The 22,864-nt window shown below is 41.9% G+C and overlaps 1 protein-coding gene across 1 annotated transcript in view; it reads left to right on the top strand.

The window, feature by feature from the left end:
- tpcn2 (two pore segment channel 2) overlaps positions 1–21,930 on the top strand; it is an 80,003-nt gene extending 58,073 nt beyond the window's left edge. Inside the window, exons 18-24 of the mRNA XM_030410831.1 lie at positions 9,145–9,216; positions 9,621–9,694; positions 11,124–11,229; positions 11,573–11,655; positions 11,733–11,814; positions 20,621–20,712; positions 20,821–21,930. Of these exons, the coding sequence (XP_030266691.1) occupies positions 9,145–9,216; positions 9,621–9,694; positions 11,124–11,229; positions 11,573–11,655; positions 11,733–11,814; positions 20,621–20,712; positions 20,821–20,896 (585 nt within the window). The 3' untranslated portion in view covers positions 20,897–21,930. The remainder of the gene's footprint in view (positions 1–9,144; positions 9,217–9,620; positions 9,695–11,123; positions 11,230–11,572; positions 11,656–11,732; positions 11,815–20,620; positions 20,713–20,820) is intronic.
- The last annotated feature ends 934 nt before the right edge of the window (positions 21,931–22,864 follow it).

Raw genomic sequence — 22,864 nt, 5'->3', positions numbered from 1 at the left:
ACTCACACACCTTCCTGTCAATCTCTTGGAAGCGGCCGCTTAGAGGACCACAATAAGCTTTTCTCTTACTGTTAGCGTTTTCAGACGATCTTTTTGGACCCGCCATCTTCGGACGTTACACTCCGTAACTCCATATTTCTTGGCTGGCTGACAGTTGTTTGGCACCTCCGCTGCATTGATCTCATTATCTTAAAATCAGCATCATAGCTCCGCCTCAGATGTCTGTTAACTTGCCACACTTGATCCACTTTGCTCCGTAAAATCACCGCGTCTCTCCATTTTTCATCTCCTGTCACTTCTTCTCCGCTGTGATTGACAGATAACCGCAGCCACAGTGTCAGTGACGTCTCTACAATAAGCTGGCGCCCTCTGCTGTTGTGGTCGTGTAGCGACCCAGACAATTATCAGCATGTGTCAACGGCTAGACCCCTATTATATGACGACCAGAGACGTTCTACTATTGTAGACGACCCCACTTTTTCACATAATTTTAATCGAAAAAAAAAAAAAAACTCGTACTATATTCGGGTCAATACGGTACATAGAAGTATTTTTTGTTTACGGCTGTATAAACGTGAGAATGAAATTTGGGAACTGTTATTGGACCAACCTGCTGTCAATCTTGTATTCTGGTTGCTGATTGGTAAGGGAGGACGTCCTCCCTTAGCGCGTCATTTTACGTGTCTTAGCCAATCATAGATCAGCATGAAAAAATCCTGAATGCATTGAGTCAATGGAAGGAGATCCCTCCCACGGAGGACAGAAGCCCTCCGTCCTCCTCTAGCCCCCACCTTCCTGCTCCCTGCTCCTCTCACAGACTGCTCTGTCTCCTCCGGCTGCAGCTGTCGCTGTTCAACCGTTTCAGGTGGATTTTCTTCCAAAGAAGAAACTTTTTAATGATATAATTTATATACAATATTTTATAAATGATACTGAGATTTGGTAATGATTTATTTCAACCAGTTACTCTTTCTTAAAAAAAAATGGATCTTCCTCTTGCCTCCCAAAAATAGAGGAGGACCAACCTCCTCTGCCTCTATGGACGAGCCTCCTCTGATATATATATCTCTCTCTCTATATGTATATATATATATATATATATATATATATATATATATATATATATATATATATATATATATATATATATTCATGTGCCTATAAATGATATGGGAAAGCTAAGGTGTGGAGTATTAACAGTAATATACTTTAACACTGATGTAAACTTTAATAAACTGTGACACAATAAACCAAAGGTTTACAACGACTCTGTTACAAAGGGGATGGAAAACTACAACAAGCATTTTAACTGACATACAAGCAGGAAAGACACCTGTAAAATAACATCTGAACAGGCCGAACGTTAACTTTCCAAACGTCCCTGATGAATTTAGTTGGAGTAACATTAACACACGTCGACTCAAACTATTTATCAATTATTATTTATTTATTTAATTTTTTTCTGGCATAGACACCTTTATTAAGCAGTAGACAGATAGGAAATATGGGAAAGAGAGGGGGATGTGACATGCAGCAAAGGACCTCCGGCCGGAATCGAACCGGGGTCGGCTGCATTTATGGCATGCGCTCTAACCACTCGACCACCTGCGCGCCATTTATTGATTATTAAACAATGCTGCTATCGTGCGAAGTAAGCTAGCAAGCTAACAACAACGGTAACTACGATCATTAAACTATTAATTTCCTTTCTCTTCATCACATTGACGTTACTGTACCTCTATCTTCTTCACGTCTTCCTCTTCTTTCCTTCTTTACCTTCACTGGGTGCCGGATGGTTTCAGTCTTTTGGACCTTGTGGTTCCGCTACACTTTCAGTAAATCTCTCTCTTGGTCTTGGGGTCTCAGTCCGGTCAGATTCCGGCAGCTCGCCTCTCGACCCGCCTCCCTCACAGAGGACAGGTACAGTGCAACATTTGGAGTGATCGAGGTTCGATTACTTTTCCTGTGACCTGCCTGTGACCTAGGTGACGTCATTTCAACACTTTTCTACTCGTACCCAAAAACTTGAATTTGTGTTCACAGTGAGGACTTCATAGTCGTAGAAATCGTGCTCACAAGACTTTGCACTCACAGCTTTTAGATTCATACTCACATAAAAACAGTCCTAACCCAAACAATTTCTCAGACTCTCTCAGACAGTAGAATTTTGTGTACAACATTTTTATTTGCACACAAAAGTTTAACACTATGAATACGAATGTCAGAATCATGCACACGTCTTTTTGACAGCGATCTTACTCCATATATTCTGGCCTAAATTTAATCCATGGTCTAACACACCATGACACAGAGTAAGACCCCCCCCCCCCCAACTCAGAAAAGACCGCACGATAACAATACACTGCAATCTATGCCCCCACCAAGAAACCACCACTCATAGCCACAAATAATGCTCAGAACAGCACTAAACTTCAGCAACAGTACAAAGGGTCCCAGCACATAGTTCAAGGCATCAAACGTCTGCTAGCTTTGCCGGATTTCTATTGAAAAGACACCACAACTCAGCACTCTCCTGCAGCAGCTTGCTCGTTGTGGGGAGGCCCTGACGAGCCGATTACCGAGTGCAGTTAGAAGTGCTCAATTCCGTTCTTTTCCCTGTCTGCTCTAGATAATAACTGTTTTAAAGTGGGAGGCAGGACACATATGAGCTTTGATTGCATTTCCATGGAGTAATAATCATACATTTTCATCCTTGAGCTGTGGAACTCTACTGCACTCGAGGGGGGGGGCCTTACTCTGTGTCACGGTGTGTTAGACCATGGATTAAACTTTTAAACATACTGGCCAAATACCTGTTTTAGTATCCCAACTGTACTGACATTCATGTGAGCCATCTTTAATTGTCTTGTAGTTAATCAAGCAAGAGACTCTGACCTACCCGTCACCTCAGAAACCATCTGAGAGTGAGGCAAACAAGTCTTACATTAGCCAAGCTACGTCTGCTGCATGTCTATACATGGCACTGTAGGCCACCTTACGTGTATCAGCGCGGTGTGTGGGAGGGGTGGAATAATGTGTGCGCATTGGTTTTCTACGCACTCTGTTCCGTCATTTCTTATTTTCATGTGCTGGAGTACTGGCATGAGACCAGCTGTTATTATGTCCATTCAGGATGAATTAATCTGTGTTCATGTGGTAATGCCTCGCTGCATGTTTAGTATGCAGCTGTTTTTGTCTGAAATAGTGAAGTTTTGTTTTGATCGAAAGTAAAGAGAGTTGCATGCATAAACCTCTAGTCCAGCGTCTTTAACACTAGAGCCACCTGTTTATTGCATCTGGCGCAAGCGCAGAACGTACACGCTACTGTGGAGCTGGCAGCAACTTTTCTGCCAAACGTGTCAGACGAGAGGCAATAGAGTGATCGTATAAAGGCATTTGGCTGTTGGTTTGAGTCTGGGCGGTGTGTGGGGGCCTTTAAGGATCCCAACTGCAGAAGGGAAGAAAACTGTTCATGTGGCGGGAGGTTTTGGTCCTGATGGATCGCAGCCTCCTGCCAGAGGGCAGAGTGTCAAAAAGTCTGTGAACGGGATGGGCCACAATCCTACCTGCATGCCTCAGAGCGTGGCCTCATGGAGAGGCCCAGGGTCCTGCTGAGCTGGGGGTGGGGGGGTTGATGAGATGGGAGAGGTTGTCGTGGGGGGTGGTGTCAGGACTGTCCCTTCAACTCTCAAAGTGACAGTAGAACTCGTTCAGTTAATTTGCAAGTCACAGGTCATTGATGGAGTGGAAGGATTTAGGTTTGTAGTTTTGTAATCTGTCTGAGCCCCTTCCAGACTGAGTCAGTCGTTAGCTGAGAACCTGTGTTGGAGTTTCTCAGAGAACTGTTGTTTAGCATCTCTCACCGCCTTGCTAAAGCTGTACTTGATTTCTTAGACCTGTCCCTTCTCCTGAACGCATCCTCCTTTTGCAACCTTAGCTGTCTGAGTTTGGCTGTGAACCAGGGTTTGTCATTGTCATAACTCAACCTGGTGACTGTGGTGTAGCAGTGATCCGGAATATTGTTCTCTCTGGTCAGGCAGTTGATGAGGACCCGAGCAGGTCTCGACTTGCAAGGTCCCTGTTGGTTTTGTAGTGACGACTTTTTTGTGACAAATGATCCAATTTTTCACTGCCTGAACATAGCCCAAAACTCACCAAACTTGGAATGTAGGTCACACCTGGCAAAATTTTTTATAATTTTGTATTAATATATATATATATATATATATATATATATATATATATATATATATATATATATATATATGTGTATATATATATATATATATATATGTATATATATATATATATATATGTATATATATATATATATATGTATAATTATATATATTTATATATATATATATATATATATATATATATATATATATATATATATAAAAAAAAAAATATATATATATATATATATATATATGTTTCAAAGAATCCTCAAGTTATTAAATAACAACTTCCTGCAGATTTTGCTCAAAATAGGAAGTGTTGCATATCTCCACAGTGGTGTATCCGAATGACATGAAACTCAGGTTACTACTTCCCCATGAGCCCCTAAGTAGTCCCCCCCCAGGAATCCGCAATTCTGCGATCGCGGAATTTACAGCAGATTTCTCGGCCGCCCGCAGATTCAAAGAACTTTCGCGGAATATCAAATTTTGCATGTAGTTTTCATGTCGCTGTCAGATAGACTGGGTTCTAGACTCACAGTAGAAGTACACGTTGATAAACAAAATAACTTCATTATCGACGTACAGTGAAGCGACATACTCAAGTTTCCATCCACCAGGTTAGTGAAGTACACCTGAATCATCGTCAAGCAAACGTGTCGCAGCTCTGAATGTACAGTCACAGTTTGAACTGCTGTCGAGCTCGTGTTAATCCAATGCTGTCAATCACTCCACCGCAGGAAGGCTAACTCAATGTGTAGAGAAATGTTCTGACGAGCAGCTCAGTCTGGTTCTGTGTTCACTGACACCAGCTCTCCTGCAGTGACACCAGAACTTCAGAGGAACTGGTTTCACTGCTAGTTCCTAATCCTTCACCCATAGTTTGGTGAAAAGTTTTGCACTTTTTATGTTGCAAATAAATCTGCCCAACAGGGACAAAGAAAATGTTGATGTTGATTATTTTAAAACCAGTAATAGTACGTTCCACAATGTTTTGCAGTGTTCTGGTATTGCAATTAATTTCATAAGAGAATTCTTAATTCATTAATACATTAGAAAAGAATTGCTCTCCGCAGAATCAAAATTGCTCTCCACGGAATTTAAACTTTTTCTCTGCAGATTCCTGGGGGGACTACCCAAGACTCTCTGTGCAAAATTTTGGCTGATTACCACTAGGTGGCGCTCTTTAAATTGAAGTAATTTATATTTCCACATTGGTAGGTCGGATTAACACAAAACCTAAAAAATTAATAAACACAAAAAATTATTGCCATTGCCCTCCTGACAATAGCTGACGAAAGGTGTTACCGGGGACTCTATAGCGCCCCCTGGAATATTAAAAATCCAAGCCCTGCCGTGTAGCGCCGCATTATGTAATAACGCCGCATTATGTAATAATGAAATACATTTTGACTTTATTATGTAATAACGCCGCATTTCATAATAATCTGCCACATTTTGTAATAAAATTCTTGAACGCAATATGTAATAAACTTTGCCGCATTATGTAATAAGTTATTACATATTGGGTCAGTTATTACAAGATGCAGGTGTTGCACTTTTTTTACCAAGAAAATGTAGTAAGTTGGTGCATTATGTAATAAAACACCAAATTGGATGTCTTAATTACAAAAAACATTATACCATCAGAACAACATTGACTTTAAGCATACCAGCATGAATCATAACTATGAATTAATTTTAAAAACTAGTAGGATGTTTTGTTTATCAGATCTAAATCAAATATAACTGAATTCACAGAGAATGTGTTTGAAATCTCATAGAGACAAAAACTGCACTAAATGAGTGTTACTGGCAAGAACATATCGGTTCACTGAAATGACATACACACATGCAATCTGGATTATGATATGCAAATATTATACATGATAGAAAGCAGACAAAACACGAACACAAATATCTAACAGAAAAAACTTTATTCCAGCTCCATTGCAATTACTCCATGCCACAATGATGTCGAGAGAGAGAGAGAGAGATCTTTGGTCCAGAGAAATAGATAGTGAGCAAGCTGTGGGAGATTATAACGAAATGTGGTGTTATTACATAATGAAGTGAAAATGTTGATGCGAAAGATTATTTACACTGTTTTTAGTTGGTTTAGTTTTGATGGTCATTTATTTGTATCCACTATAAGAAAGGACATCAATGTTGCATGGAGTAATTGCAATGGAGCTGGAATAAAGTTTTTTTCTGTTCGATATTTGTTTTTGTGTTTTGTCTGCTTTCTATCACGTATAATATTTGCATATCATAATCCAGATTGCATGTGTGTGTGTCATTTCAGTGAACCGATATGTTCTTGCCAGTAACACTCATTTAGTGCAGTTTTTGTTTCTATGAGCTTCAAACACATTCTCTGTAGTGTTGTGTCGATCGCGAACGTGTTGTTGTGTAAACGAAGTGAACGGAATCACTTCATGAACTGATTCATTCCTTTCTCAGTTCAGTTGAGCTCAGCCGCAAGCATGCTGGCCGGGAGTGGAACTGCTGCGACTCACACAGAGAACTGTGAGGACCTGATTCACGTTCGCGCTGTGATTCGTTCATGATTCGCGAACCTACTGCACACAGAGAACTGTCGCTGAGGACGTGATTCTCGTTCAAGTACTGTGCTGAAAGTGGCGCTGTCTCACTCACTCACTCAGGGCGGAGGAGTTGATTCACGTTCAGTAACCATACTGCTAAAATTAGCGCTGTGTTGCTAAAATCCGTGTAGCATCATGTTAAGTGATTTTACTGCACAGTAAAAGTCACTCACGTTTGCGAACGAGGGACGCCAGGACGTGAATGACATTCACGCTGTCACTCACTCATGATTCGCGTCGCTGAGGACGTGATTCTCGTTCACGTACTGTGCTGAAAGTGATGATGTGTCACTCACTCACTCAGGGCAGAGGAGTTGGTTCACGCTCAGTAACCGTACTGCTAAAATTAGCGCTGTGTTGCTAACATCCGTGTAGCATCATGTTTTGTGATTGTGTACTATAGTCCATGAACGCACCGTCCCTCTGTAAGTGAACGTGAACCTCAGGGCTGAATCATGAACTGAATGACGGATCGTTTGACTGTTTATCAGTTCAGGGAGTTGGAGAGCACTGAACGAGTTGGTGAACGAATCTTTTGAACGAATCATTTTAATGAACGGATTCTAGAGATTAAGTATAGTAAAAAGAACTGCCGTTCCCATCACCAATTCTCTGCTCAAATTCAGTTATATTTGATTTAGATTTGACAAACGAAACATCCTACTAGTTTTTAAAATTAATTCATATTTATGATTCATGCTGGTATGCTGTAAGTCAATGTCGTTCTGATGGTATAATGTTTTTTTGTAATTAAGACATCCAATTTGGTGTTTTATTACATAATGCACCAACTTTACTTACATTTCTTGTAGTGCAACACCTGCATTTTGTAATAACTGACCCAATATGTAATAACTTATTACATAATGCGGCAAAGTTTATTACATATTGCGTTCAAGAACTTTATTACAAAATGTGGCAGATTATTACGAAATGCGGCATTATTACATAATAAAGTGAAAATGTATTACATTATTACATAATGCGGCCTTATTACATAATGTGGCGCTACATGTCTCCAACATGCACATACCTGAACGACATTCGTTATGCATATGTATCATGACCAGACACACAAAAAACATAGGGGTACCAAACTGCCACTCCAACAGGAAGTTGGCCATTTTGATTCAAAATTCCCATTTCACCCCCAATTTGAGCCATTTCCATGCCTCGTACATTAACAAACTCCTCCGACAGATTGAACACCAATTCACTCAGTATCATACTCAAACCTTGTACATGAAAAGTTATCAAAAGCTTTTGCCTACGTCAAACATGGTGGGTGTCATGGTGCCATCCATTTTCATGCTTTGCCATAAAGCATCAAGTCTTTATAACTTCAACATACAATTTCCCATGTACACCAAATTCATCTCACATGTATATGATGTTGCCCTGAATACCTCCATGCATCAATACTGTGTCATATCCATAGCGCCACCTCCTGGACACAAGAATTCAGACAAACATCATCCTATTTTTTTTTTATATTTTTGGGCCTTTTATGGCTTCATTGATAGAACAGCTGAAAATATGACAGGAAACAGGGAGAGAGAGAGGGGGAAGACACGCAGCAAAGGGACCCAGGCTGGGAGTCAAACCCGGGTCCGCTGCAGAGCCCCGGCACATGGGACGCGCGCTCTACCCACTGAGCTAAACGGCACCCCAAAACATCATCCTATTTACATGACATTTATAGGTTTTTTCTCCATGTCATACACTCCAACATGACTTGCAACCGTAATGTGAGCGCACCTTCCACCAGCGCCGCCACCCGAGGACTGCGAATCAGTAATCAAAACATTACTGACCACAAATTAGTTTGAGGGATTTTTCACCTGTAAATACAAGTTTTGTATTTATGTAGATTGCACAGAGTTCTTCTGACTTCAGCTTACATTGTTTAATACCAGCAGGAGCAGGCCACCTAATTATACAGTCATAGTCACAGTGATACAGTCATAGTCATAGTCACAGTGCCACATGTCTGCCACAGGAAATTACATTTAACCCCTTCCTGCATTGTCCAAAACACGGACAGTTAAGAGATGCTTTTGCAATAATCTGGCAACGGGTATGACAGCAGCATGCCCCGACGTGCGTTGACTGCGAGGGCTCGTTCATCACTGCTTGCAGATGTAATGAATTGTTAGATTTTGAATAATGTTACCTTCTCACTACAGAAAGTGCAATAAAAGAAAAGTAGGACTGAAACAGTGATATCTAGTAAACACTGTGTCCAACATTTTTGTGTATAGCCAGTATTTCAGCATTGTGTCCTCAGATCCATCAGATGTTCATCTACAGACACTTCAGCCTAATCATAAATACATTCCTTTGTGTCCTCTGTCCAGCTCATGGCTTTGGTCGCAAGTACTCTGTTGGACCTGTTGAAAAACCTCAGAGCCTTTGCAGGGATACTGGTGGTGAGTGATTTCAGCATACTTCAGTTGACCAGCTGATTTTTAATATTAATTTGAGCATGAAGCTCAAGTAGAAAAAATACAAAATACAAATTATTCATAATTTGTTCATGCATTTTTAAATGGTCTCAACCTACAAATGTAGGGGTGAAAACGTTGTATCCTTTATTTTGGTCATTATCATGCTCTCAACTGATGACCTGCTCCTTTATTAATTGAATCATTGTCTATGGCACTGAATTCCTTTTCCAAACATTGGATAGTGTCACTGTTTGGCCTTCCTGCTTAAACAGTCCCAACACTTATACAATATTTTCATCTTGACAGTGACGTGCAGAGCAGTTTACATGTAAAGGGAGCACGTTTTTAATGGAGAGTGGTTGATGTCGTCTTCATGCTTTCTGCAGGTGGTGTACTATGTGTATGCTGTGTTTGGGATCTGGCTGTTTGAGGGAGCCATTAAACCTCCTCCAGAGATAAGGTATGAAGTGATCTGCAGTAAGAATGCATGACAGGCACAGTCAGAACAGAACAAGGCTCATTACACAAAGCTTGTCCCATCTTTTTTGTTGGTAAATAAAGCAAAAACACCTCAGTGTTAAGAGGCAGCCTGAATAATGTTCACAACTGCCAAAATGTGTATCTCACACATTAAATGAGAGAAGTTTCCCACTAATAATGCAAACTTTGTATTTTTGAGAAGCTCCATGATCCCAATGCTGGAGGTTTTCTTTTCGTGCTGAACGCTCATATTGCGTTTGCCCTTTCTTAATTAATGGAACACACTGAGGTTCTATAGAGGTGAAATGGAAAAAAAGTGACACCGCTGCAGCTCTGTGTTTGATCCCATGCACTATGAGGTGTTCCTGTCAAGCAGCAAATGTGGGAGGTTGGAATGAAAATTAAAACAAATATCTGCTGCACCTGCCTTATCATAGCAGACTGACCTCTACAGCAGAAGAAATTATGTCTATGTGTGTGTGAATATGATAAAGCAGAGTTATAGATTTTATAGCTGCTTTTCACAGATGCTACACTTCAGACAGACAAGCCAGGTTGAAACAATAAGTTAGAGAGAAATGATGAGACATAGTTCAGACAATGAAAACAACTTTGCAATTTTTTCAGTAGATTTACTACAATAAGATGTATTGTAGTGTTTATTTAGTAGTAGTAGTAGCTGTGATTTCCAATGACTCTCAACAGATCCAGTGCAAAATAACTACAAACATCACACATTTTTTTTTATAAATAATTCATCATTGATCTTTGGTCTTTTCAAACAACAATCCAGGTTCAGCAGTAAAGAAACCTTTTCTGCTCATTTGCTCTCCAAACATGCAAGGACACATGTCACAATAGCCCAACAACAGTCTTATTCAACAAGTTGTTTTAGCAATAAATGTACTTCAGACCATCTGTGTGCTCATGGGTGTGTTGATGTATGGTGCGTGTTATCTTGAGGCAGCAAAATGCGATCGCACTGTAGACCAATAAAAAACCTGCTCTAAGGTAAATGGCGCAGTATTTTTCTTGCTATGTAAAGTGTGCATTGTACAGATAGTAAGATGTCGTGACACATTTAAGTAGCAAAACTAAAAGCTGTAGTTATGAAATTGACAGACAGGGGAAACTCTGTAGAGGAAACGGAATGAAACTATTATCTTCTCAAATAAATATTTGTAGACAGCTCTGTTGACACTCAGGATTTATCAGGAGGGTGGCTGCTTTACTCCAAACAATTTAACTTCATGAATCTGAATTGTGGGTTTGAGCCATGGATGTGTAGAAGTACACAGAACATTAATCAGCCTAAGGTCCTGAACGATCCTGTCAGAAGATTTAAATAGTTAATGAAATTAATCTGCTTATTGTGTGCGTATTAAAATTTGTATGTGTGCATGTCCCAGTGTACTTTCCAATACCACCATGGAGAACATCACTTCCAACTTCAGCATGGAGTGTGGCACATATGAACAGCTGGGCTACTGGCCAAATAACTTTGATGACTTTGCTGTGAGTATCAAGAATTGTGAGCTTCATTAATGTGTTTTGTATGAGCTACTTGTGTTGCTCTTTCCCCCGTTTGTTTTATTTTTTTCCTTATATCCTCTCTTTTTAAAGTAATTGACTTGTTTGACATTTGATTGTAATGATGATGATGATGTTAATGAGTTATCAATGTCAGTAATGGTTTTCCGGTACTTTTGTGATGGCTTAGGAACAGTTATTATAACAAATTAAGCCCCAGCAACATAGACATGAAATATTTTTGTATTGCTGGAGACTGCTGAGACACACTGGAGATAAAATTACAGAAGAGTGAAGAACAAAATGTCTTGCGCTTCCTCCCTCTCAGGCAGCCATCATTTTGCTATATGATGTCATGATAGTCAACAACTGGCAAGCCTTCATGGATGCATACAGCAGATACACCACAGAGTAAGACTAAATACATTTTACATGCAGAGCAGTTTATGCTGACGATAATGTTGATGACGATGGTTCATTTATTCTAGGTGGGCCAAGATCTACTTTGTGAGTTGGTGGCTCACCTCCTCTGTCATGTGGGTCAACCTTTTTGTGGCGCTCATCCTAGAGGTCAGTCCATTTAGACAAAACAGACAGATGCATGCATTCATAACATGACTGGAACTCAGTTTTAAGTTTTTTGTTATAGCCAACAGTTTAAATGGTGTTCTACATCAGTGCAAAGGTTATGTTAAATTACAAGTAACCATAAAAACAAAACTTCTTAATGGCTTTAATTAACCCACGTGTGGATTAGACTACAAACACAATTAAGATACGATATGTAGGATTTTTGCATTATACTCTCAAAAAAATGACTAGACCTTTTAATCTATATTTTGTTGCGTTGTATACTTACATTATCCCAAATCTTTCCAACAATGTTCAAAACAAGAAAAATCCACAATTTTCTTAAGGTAACGGTGCGTTTCATTTGGTCAGCGTTTCAACTTCCAGGAGAGAGTCAGAGAGTGTGGAAGGAGGTCAGTGAACAAGACTAAGTGTAACTTGCGTGAAGACATTACTTAATCTGTGAACATTTGTGCCTGATTCGCGTCAGATAGATTTTCATTAGCTGTGGTTGATGTTAAATAGTGTGTTCACCACCAGCCAAGGGAGTTTGAATACAGGATCATTTATGCTTTTTTGTGTTACTTGTGCAAATGTTTATAAGCCCCAATCAGCCAGATTACTTCACTGTGAATTAGCAAAAAACTGGTGAGCAACAGCATGGACCTAGGATGATGTCTGTGTGTTTGAAGCTTTATGACTTCAGCTCAGTGAACTCAGCATGTCCTCTGTAGCATTACAGCATTACATTCTTGAATTACATAAATGAAGTAAATTTCCACTACAGCTCAAGTCAGCTGTCAACAGTACATAAAATAAACATCTGACAATGGACGCCTCTGTGGATCACTGCAGCAGTCAGATTGATAAATGTTAGTGAAGATAACATTCAGATGAAGAATCCGAGATGACCCACTCCACAATGCCCTCCCCACACAAGGCTTGGCAGACATCTTATGTTTTGTTTTGATTGAGAGACCCCTAGACAGACAAATGAGTTAATGTGCATTTGTGTGTGTAGATGGAGGCGCCCTGTCCGGCTGTGGCTACACTGGCTCATGATATTTTAGAATATTTATATCAAAATCTACTGCCTAGGATGCCAAAAAACATCAAAAATCCCTGCAAAATTATTATATGCCATCCCTTGCTGGAATTATGATTATCCAGTGACTTCGGCTTCATAGACACGACTACTTGTGAGTGTTTACATAGCCTCAACACCCAGTTGCTATGGACGCTCCTACCATCACAAGCCGACAGATGAGCAAGCGGAGGCGGTGTGATCAAGTTCTACTCCGACAAGACCCAGTTGCTATGGACACTCCTAGCATCACAAGCCGACAGAGGACCAAGCGGAGGTGGTGTGAGCGAGTGCTATGCAGACAAGACCCAGTTGCTATGGATGCTCCTAGCATCACAAGCCGACAGAGGAGCAAGTGGAGGCGGTGTGACTGAAGGCGGAAGCGCAGTTGTCGGGGAGGACTAACAGCTAAGCTAAAAGCTAACCCCTGTAAAATTCCACCTCCATCCATCTTCCTCTCAAATGTTTGTTCCCTGGGGAACAAAATAGATCATCTGCAGCTGGAATTAACAAGTAAACAAGAGATGAGAAACTGGAACTGTTGCACAATAATTCAGACAGAGTCATGGCTAAACTCAACAATCCGGTCAAAGATAGATGGATAGATGGATAGATAGATAGATAGATAGATAGATAGATAGACTTTATTGATCCCAAGCTGGGAAATTCCAGTGTAGCAGCAGCATTATACACAGAGACAATAACAACACAATGAAGTAAGAGGAACAACCTAGACATATTAAATAGCAGTAGAAAAAAAGTAATATACAAAATGTACAAATGTATAAAAGTGTATAAATAAGCAGAGTAATTGTAGTGCAAGATAAATATATAAGGTGCGGTGAACAGATTGTATAAAACCAAAGTTTGTAGAGACTTTGTGTTATGACCAGAGTGTTAGCTGTTATTATTGTACAGTGGGATGGCATGTGCCAGGAAAGATTTCCTGTATGTGTCCCTTCGACAGCAGTCTGTGAGAGAAGGTACTCCGCTGTCTGTCTGCTGTGTGATGGATAACAGTTTGTTCAGTGTTCTTCTCTCCACCACGGTCTCAAAAGACTCCAACCTGAGACCAAGTACTAAGGAAGAGGATAAGGGCCACATGTGAATTTTTTTTTTAGTTCTGACTTTAAAGTCAGAATTCTGAGATTAAATCAGAATTCTGAGATTAAAGTCAGAATTCTGACTTTTTTCTCAGAATTCTGAGAATAAAGTCAGAAGTCTGCACATGTAAAAAAAATTTGAGTTCTGACTTTAATCTCAGAATTCTGACTTTTTTCTCAGAATTCTGACTTTAAAGTCAGAACTAAAAAAAAAATTCACATGTGGCCCTAATCCTCTTCCGTAAAATACAGAGCCAGCCTTCTTGATGATTTTATCAAGTCTGTTAGTGTCGCTGGCTCGGATGCTGCTGCCCCAACACACAGCAGCAAAGAAAATGAAGATGGAAACAACAGCCCCCGAAATGGGGCTGATAGGCAAATTGCAAAGGGTCCAGAAACATCCTCACCTGTGGCCTCAGCTGGGCTAAGACCAGTCTCTCCAACCAGGCAGGACTTTTTCCATAGAACCAAGACCTTCTCCTGACTCAGGCTCAGGTTGTACAGATTTTCCAGTACAGGAGACAGCTGGCTGGCACAGGTCTTTAGGATCCTGGGTGTGATGCCTTCAGGGCCTGCAGCCTTTCGCTGATGTAGTCTTTCCAGCTGCCTCTTTACCTGGCCTGTAGTCACCGTTGGGCGGGGGTTGATGCAGATGTCTTCAGTGGAGGAGGGGGAGGAGGAGGGGGAGAAGGAGGGGGGACAGATGGGGAGATGATGCACAGGAGAGTGCTGGGGGGAGGGTCGAGCCATTTGGGACAGTGTGGGTGTGTGGGGGGTTGGGGGTGGCAGGAGGTGAGCTAAACCTGTTAAAGAACTGGTTGAACTGGTTTGCACTATCCAGGCTCCCTGATGTCTGCCTGTCTGTCCCCTTCATCCCCGTGATGTTCTTCATTCCCGTCCACACATCTCTCACACTGTTCTGTTGGAGTTTGGCCTCCAGCTTCCTCCTGTAGTTGTCCTTACAGCATCTCTCTGAGTTTGTGCTGCACTCTCCTCTGCTACTCTCTGTCTCCAGACCTGAAAGCCCTCTTCTTCTTGTTCAAAGATGCCTTCAGGTCACTGGTGATCCAGGGCTTGATGTTGGAGAAGCAGTGCACGGTCTGGGCTGGCACATTTGAACAGATTTATGATCATTTTAAAGACGTTTTCGAAACAACAATTAAGGCCGGACAGTCGCACCACATGACATTTTGATGCTTTAAAGTGCACAAGAATTGCCAACAACAAACTGTTTTTGAAAGGTTAAAATGGATATATATGTGGGAGATATATTGCATATCTGTGGTTTCTTTTTATGCATTTAAACCTTTTTTTCCTGTAAAAAATAGAATTGGACAAAAAATTTAGGCGTCATGTCATTGACCCTGTCCTCACAGAATCTGATGTAATCAGTGATGCAGTCAGTCATCTGATCAATGTCCTCCCCATGAGGCTCACAGAGTACATCCCAGTCTGTCAGCTCAAAGCAGTCCTGCAGTGCCTCAGCAACCTCCTGTGTCCACCTCCTCACCGTCCTGGTGTGCACAGGCTTCCTTCTCACAAGAGGAACATACCTGGGAGTCATCATGACCAAGTTGTGGTCTGACCTGCCGAGGGGGGGAAGGGCTGTGACGTTATATGCATCCATGGCATTAGCATACAGGAGATCCAGCGTTTTATTGTCTCTTGTGGGGCAGTCAACATATTGGTGAAAGTTATTTAAAGTTTTGTCCAGTGAGGCATGATTAAAATCCCCTGTAATAACCATGAATGCATCCGGGTGTTCAGTCTGTAGTTTAGCAGCAGCGGAGCTGATGACTTCACAGGCCACCGCTGCATCTGCTGACGGGGGGATGTAAACAGCAATAACAATGGTGGACATGAACTCCCTCTGTAAATAACACGGGCGCATTCCCACAGCCAGCAGTTCAATGTCCGGGATACAGAGCCGTTCCTTCACGCTGACATGTCCGGGATTGCACCACCTCTCACTCACATAAAGTGCAAGCCCACCACCCTTCTTCTTCCGACATTTCAAACAGTCTCTGTCTTTGTGGAGCTTCCTGGCTACAGTTTGGTACGGATCAAACTGTAGCCAGGAAGCTCCACGCTGTTGTCCGGGATGTGCGATTGCAGCCAAGTTTCACTGAAGCAAAATATGCTACACTCACGGTATTCCCTCTGGGTCTTCACAAGCCCCGACGTCTCCTCCGTAACTCCTGTGGGACCTCAGGTCTGTCTCCAGGCAGCAGTACAGGCTTACACAGCGCAATCAGCTGTTCACGCGAGTAAACAATGCCCCTACTACTACCGGCGAGGTTCTCTGTTACAAATATTAGAAAAAGTAACAGAAGAACGCTGAGAAGGGTAACAAAACTTAGTTCAGCCATTGTCACAACTTTCCTGAACAAGTTGAGATTGATTCGAAAAACAAACGAAAAAGAATAAAACAACAAATAAAGTTTAAAAAACACGACGGGAGCTGCAGCTACAGGCAGCCACCTGGAGCGGCGCCATCTTAGCTAGGGGTTGGTCTCTGTATTGACATCGACAACAATTCGGGTAAAAATGTAAAATTTGTCTCAAGTATGTCGGAAAGTTCTCTACGGGTTGCAATTCTCAGTGAGTTGCAATCTACTCACACTAAGGGCTTTTTCATTGTCACTGGGGATTTCAACCATCCCAACATGAAGTCAGTTCTCCAACATTTCCACCAGCATGTGGATTGTGCAACTAGGGGAGTAAATACATTAGACATGGCTTACACCACCATTAAAGATGCATTCAGAGCAGCCCCCCCTCCCCCATCTTGGCTCTTCAGACCATCTATCTGTTGCATATAAGACCCTGCTGGTCGGAGGAAAACCTACAGTGAGGCAGGTGAGGGTGTGGTCTAAGGGGGCTATGGAGACCCTACAGGACTGTTTTGGGTGCACTGACTGGGATATGTTCAAAGCAGCTGCCACTTACAACGATCACATCAACATAGATGAGTATGCCATGTCTGTGTCAGCCTACATCAACAAATGCACAGAGGACGTCAGCGCTAGCAAGTCCATCACCACCGAGGCCAACCAAACACCCTGGATGACTGATGAAGTACACAAAATGCTAAAGGCACGGAACTCAGCCTTCAAGTCTGGCAACGAGATGGCACTGAGAACAGCAAGAGCCATGAAACCATGCAGTCAGACTAGCAAAGCGTGCTCACAATCGAAAAAAAATCCAAGACTTTTTCCATGATACCGCTAACACCAGGGATATGTGGCAAGGCATATGGACTATCATCAACTACGGGATTGCCTCTCCTGCCTGTGGCGACGTGGACTTCCTCAATGAACTAAATAACTTTTTGGGAGGTTTGAGGCACTGAACAACTCTCCTGCAGTGAAAACTGTTCTCCACCGGGATGAAAAGGCACTCTGCCTTGACATAGCTGAGGTGCGAAGGTCTCTGAGGAGCGTCAACTCACGGAAGACTCCAGGCCCTGACAACATACCTGGGCAGGTGCTCAGTGAATGTGCAGATCAACTGGCTTGTGTTCCTAACTGATATTTTTAACACCTCACTGGAACAAGCCAAAGTCCCATCATGTTTCAAAACTGCCACCATCATCCCAGTGGCAAAGAAACCTCAAATCACATCACTCAATGACAACCGCCCCATCGCACTCACCCCTATTATGAAGTGCTTTAAAAGGCTGGTAAAGGAGCACATCATCTCCAGACTCCCTGCCACATTTGACCCCTTCCAGTTTGCCTACCAGCCAAACTGCTCCACTGAGGATGCCATCCTCACCACTCTTCACTTGAGACTTGCACACCTGAGGGAGAGGAACACACATATTCAGATGTTTTTACTGGACTTCAGTTCAGCGTTTAATACCATCATTCTACAGAATCTGGTAGACAATCTGGGACCCCTGGGCTTCAGCAACCCTCTGTGCAACTGGCTGTTAGACTTCCTCACTGAAAGACCAAAGACAGTGCAGGTTTGTCAGAATACCTCCAGTATCATCACCCTCAGCACAGGCTCCCCTCAAGGCTGTGTCTTGAGCACCCTGCTTTTCACTCTGATGACTTACGAATGCGTCCCAAGGGCTACCACCAACCACATTGTGAAGTTTGCAGATGACACAACAGTGATGGGCCTCATCAGGGATGACCACGACCTGGCTTATAGGGAGGAGGTGGAGTAGCTGGCGGGCTGGTGTAGATAAAACAACTTGATCCTGAATGTGGATAAAAAAGAGATCATTCAGTGCGTTTACATGCACAGCTTAGTCAGATTACAGCCATAGTTCGACTATGCTGCTCAGTCGGACAACTGCAATTATCCGAGTATACATGCCAGTGAGAAAATCGAATTACTGGCCGAAAGCATGTCATACCCCGGTACGCTAGGTGGCGCTGTACCCATTTCAACTAGTGTAAACGGCGCACCTCCGGCTGACCTCTTTACGTCACCAGCTGCCTCGGCATTCAAGAAAGATGGCGTACGAAGAGCGAGACGAAGCTACATCTTTGTACACTTCGTATATGGTGTACATGATAATTACACAGACTAGGGGCACTCTGGCGCTCTTTCTTGCCGTGATTTCGGAGGAAAGCCGCCGCCGCCCGTCTACTTCCGGCTCACAGCCCCGGGGAAAAATCTCGCGCCTGCGCAGAACGCAAAATCCGATCCGATCCGCTGGAAACGTATACATGCAGGAGTAATGCGACTTTCAATCGAATAATCTACGTAGTGTAATTCGACTATGAGAAATCCGATCCGGTCCGATTTTAGTCAGACAAAGGTGTATCCATGCATCTTAAAAATCCGTTCATAGTCAGACTAACGCAGTAATTCGGTTTTCTTGAGTGTCATGTAAACGCACTGATTGTCAACTTCAGGAAGAAGCAGCCCAACCACGCGTCACTTCTCATCAACAACACGACTGTGGAGGTGGTCACTTGTTGCACACTGAATGACAATAAAGTCTGTTTTAGTCTAAGTCATTTAAACAATAACAATTTTAATACAGCTAGAAGAATACAGTGTGAAGCAAAACTGTTCCCAGAATCCTTACAACTCTGTGGTGTCACCATGTAGGGAACTTAGAGACACCTGCTCAACATCATGGTGTTCTTCACTCATTTACATTATAACAATGCAGTCCAAACTCTGGATAAACTTGGAGTCAATGACGGCAATGCTTGTTGCTACAAATGCAATAGGTCTTTGTTGTGCCATCTAGTAAGAGTGCATCACATGTATACACGCTAAGAAACACACAGACTGCAAGCTCATACTGCACTCCTTGTTTCACACCTCAGGTCATTTGATGTGGGGTTGTATCCCTTGTCAGTATATACCTTAAGTTATGACTGTAGGCTCTCCCTCTGTGTGGAGAAGCGGCACATAGCACTGGTAGGAAGAAGGGCATTGTACTGCCACCTAAAATAAGATCCAGGAACCATCACAATGGAAGATATCCAAGAAAGAGCATCAAGTATGAAGAGCTGGACAGCACTAGGCCTTGACATGATGAGCCAGCTGCTAAGTGATGCGACCCACCCAGAATATTTAACCGAAGGCCAGACAGTCCTGATTGTAAAAGATCTCCAGAAGGGGGCAATCCATCCGACTACCAGCATATAACTTGCCTCCACACAACATGGAAGCTAATGTCAGACATCGTAGCGGCTAGGATAGGTAGTCACATGCCTTTTAAACCAAGGACTGAAAGAAGAGCTGGAGAAGATGGGGAGAATCAAGGCAACAGGTGGTAATTGGAGAGCATGGGGCTGTGACCCCAAAACTCCGGCTCCAGCAGACTCCAGGAACAACATCCAGGATCCCTGTCCAGAAGAGTACAGTCCAGGGAATAGCTAAGATAGTGTGCAGAACCATCAAGCTCCCAGACCTCTGGTAGAGGACCCGATGAGGGACAAAGAACTTAAGACTGCTCTAGGGGCGAGTGGGGGATTTAAAAAAATGTTTTTGTATTTACTTAGTTTTTATATTTATATCCGCTTTTTTTCTTTGGCACTACATTCCCTCAACCGTACACCTACTGTATTCCAGACCAATCGAAGATTCTAAAAGATCAAATGAAAAAGACTATTATTACTCCACTACTCTGAATAATTAGGCCAAATTTGAACTTGCAAAGAAAAGGAATGGTACCATAAAATAGCAGCTTCAAAATCCTTGATGTGTATTCATGACAGTTGTGTAGCACTCAGAAATGGTGGGGGCACCAAATCACACAAAAAACTGCTTTAAAATGTAAAATGATAATTTGAAAATGTAAAATGAGTAAAAAGTTTAAATAAAAAATGGAATGGTATAAATGGAAAGGTTTGGAGAGGTTACATTGGAAAGATGGAATTGTAGATGTTAATGGAAATAAGATAAGGGAAACAACAAATGTCAAAATGGGGAATAGAAAAAAGATTAATTAAATTAAGGGGAAATAATAAGTAGATCTCAAGCTGTAATTTTAAGTGATTTTAGTTGTGATTCAATCTGAAAGGGATGCGAATTTGTGTGACTTGTTGAAGAAAAACCTAGAATATGGCTTGTCTTATCCTTTAGTATAAACTGCTTAATAAACATGCGAACAAAACAGCTCTTTGAACTTCTATTCTATCAGAACTTCATCTATAAGTGGGACCGCAGTCACAGCTGCTCTGTAACAGATGTGGAAAAGATCCGATATGAATCATCTGTTCAGCTCATATTCAAGTAGGTGCACTGCTGATTTGTTTTAAGTCATAGAACTTGAAATGTAGATCTGAAGCCATAACTCATTGCCACCCCTCTTGTCTCCATGATTTCATCCTTGTTCTGCAGAGAGCAGATCCAGGAGCCAACAGAAGAGGAATTACTTTGTCAACTACATCAACATCCTCACTTAGACTTACATTGATGACACACACACACACACACACACACACTGAACGTCTTCAACGAGTTTTTACACGACTGTGTTGTAGGAGCACTGAGAGGTCAAAGTTACAGTATTCTGCCCCTAGTTTATTAGAATGTGTATTATGGTAATAACTTCTATTGAACCCATAGGAGGGACATGTTCTTATCATTTGTCATGTTGTTCATGAGTTAAACCACCGCATTTTCTGTTTGTACAAAGGTCTCACTGGAAGAGGCAGACAGCATGTCATTGGCTGGGTGTCTTCTGCCATCACATACTGAATTAATATTCAATATCTATTGGTTTTTTGAAAGTAATTAACAAGAAATTAATCAAATATTATCCACAAAACAGTCCTGCCAATTACATATTTTGGAAACTGCATGTGGAGCAAGCAAATCCACATTTCTGAATGTTAACTGTGAGGAATTTTTTTGTATGCCATACTTTGGCACCACTGTCCACAAGATCGTGAATTTCACCAAAGCAGCAACCTTTTCTATCAAAAGAGCAATTTTTGCCCCCTCTCTAAAAAACATGTGTCTCGACCCACTAAACATATTTTAGCCTTAAATTAGCCTTTCAAGATTATAAGTAAGCCTAAATGAGCAATCATTGTTGTCAGTTTCTATTTTTGTGGTTTTTATTGGGGATGCTATAACCAACAAAACACAAAACTTGCATTAGAATAGCAATATAAAACCACATGCAGGCCTTCCAGAGTTCTTCCCAGGTTTGACAAAATTAATGAAATAAAAATAGACTACTTTGATAACGAAAAAACATATTAAGGAAGCCTAGCTTTAAAAACAGTAAAAGAAATTTTTCAGTGTGAGACATGACAGTATCTGCCCAGGGTTATTCAATTCTCTGACTAAGTCATAACTCGCTAGAAGAGATAGTATTCTGTGTCATCTCTCTATAAAAGCAAGGAATCTCTGTCTGTGTGTGTGTGTGTGTGTGTGTGTGTGTGTGTGTCTGTGCCTCAAATATCTCTGCGGATCAGGATCAGACTGACCTGAGAGTTTCAACATGGCTGCTGCTTGGTTCAATGGTGTGCAACTAAGCATTTGCTTAGACTGCAATGATACCGTGAATAAATAATTTCATAAATGCTTTACAAATTCCGCAAGCATTGTCCACCGGAGCCACCACAGTCACGTACGCACCAGAGCCAATCACTGCACACGGTGGCCACGTGCGCACCAGAGCCAATCACTGCAGAGCTCAAGCCCACGACATACCTTAAGAAACAAGCAGATTTATACCTGCAGCGGCACGAGCTGGACCGGGATTTTGCCGGCAGTTCGGTCCCGTTCTGTTCTGTGCATCTAAACTGACTGTTGTGGATTAATGAGATTAAACAAGTCCGGACTGAGTCTGTTCGGGTCTGAGGAGATCCGGAGACGCGCGGACAACAAAGTGGAATCGGAATCTGTGGATGTGCGTGTGTAGCTAGCTGCTAGCCGTTAGCCAACCCACACGGCCCAACTACCGAGTTGGCGGACTGGACGCACCGGCACGTCCAAAACCGAACTTAGGGTAAATAATGTCCAACACGCTTTTTCGCGAACATTGCCGTCACGTTTGCTTTATGTCTGGTGCAGGAAGAAACGGTAAAAACGAGCTTTTGTCACGAAAGTGTCCAAACAGCAAGTTTGGTTGTTGAGGAACAGGAAGATGTGGGAGGGACATCGGCGGATGAGTGACAGCAGCAGTGACGTGTTGAGAGTTGAGAGATTTTTGACATATAGCATGTTTGGAGTGTATAGTTAGTGTGTTATGTAGTGTTTGGTGTAGTGTGTTTAGTGAGTAGTGGAGTCGTTTTTTTGTGTTGAGTCAAAACAACGAGAAGACTGCTGAATGTGGACCAGGCAGGAATGAGCTGAGCCCTGAGCCTGAGGCATTGCCTGCATTTAAATGCAAATAGTTACACATAACTTTGTGAATTTCAAAAACTTATGC

Source organism: Sparus aurata, unplaced genomic scaffold (genome assembly GCF_900880675.1).
Source record: "Sparus aurata unplaced genomic scaffold, fSpaAur1.1, whole genome shotgun sequence".
In the NCBI taxonomy this organism is placed as follows: Eukaryota; Metazoa; Chordata; class Actinopteri; order Spariformes; family Sparidae; genus Sparus; species Sparus aurata.
This window is presented reverse-complemented; position numbering and strand designations above follow the sequence as displayed.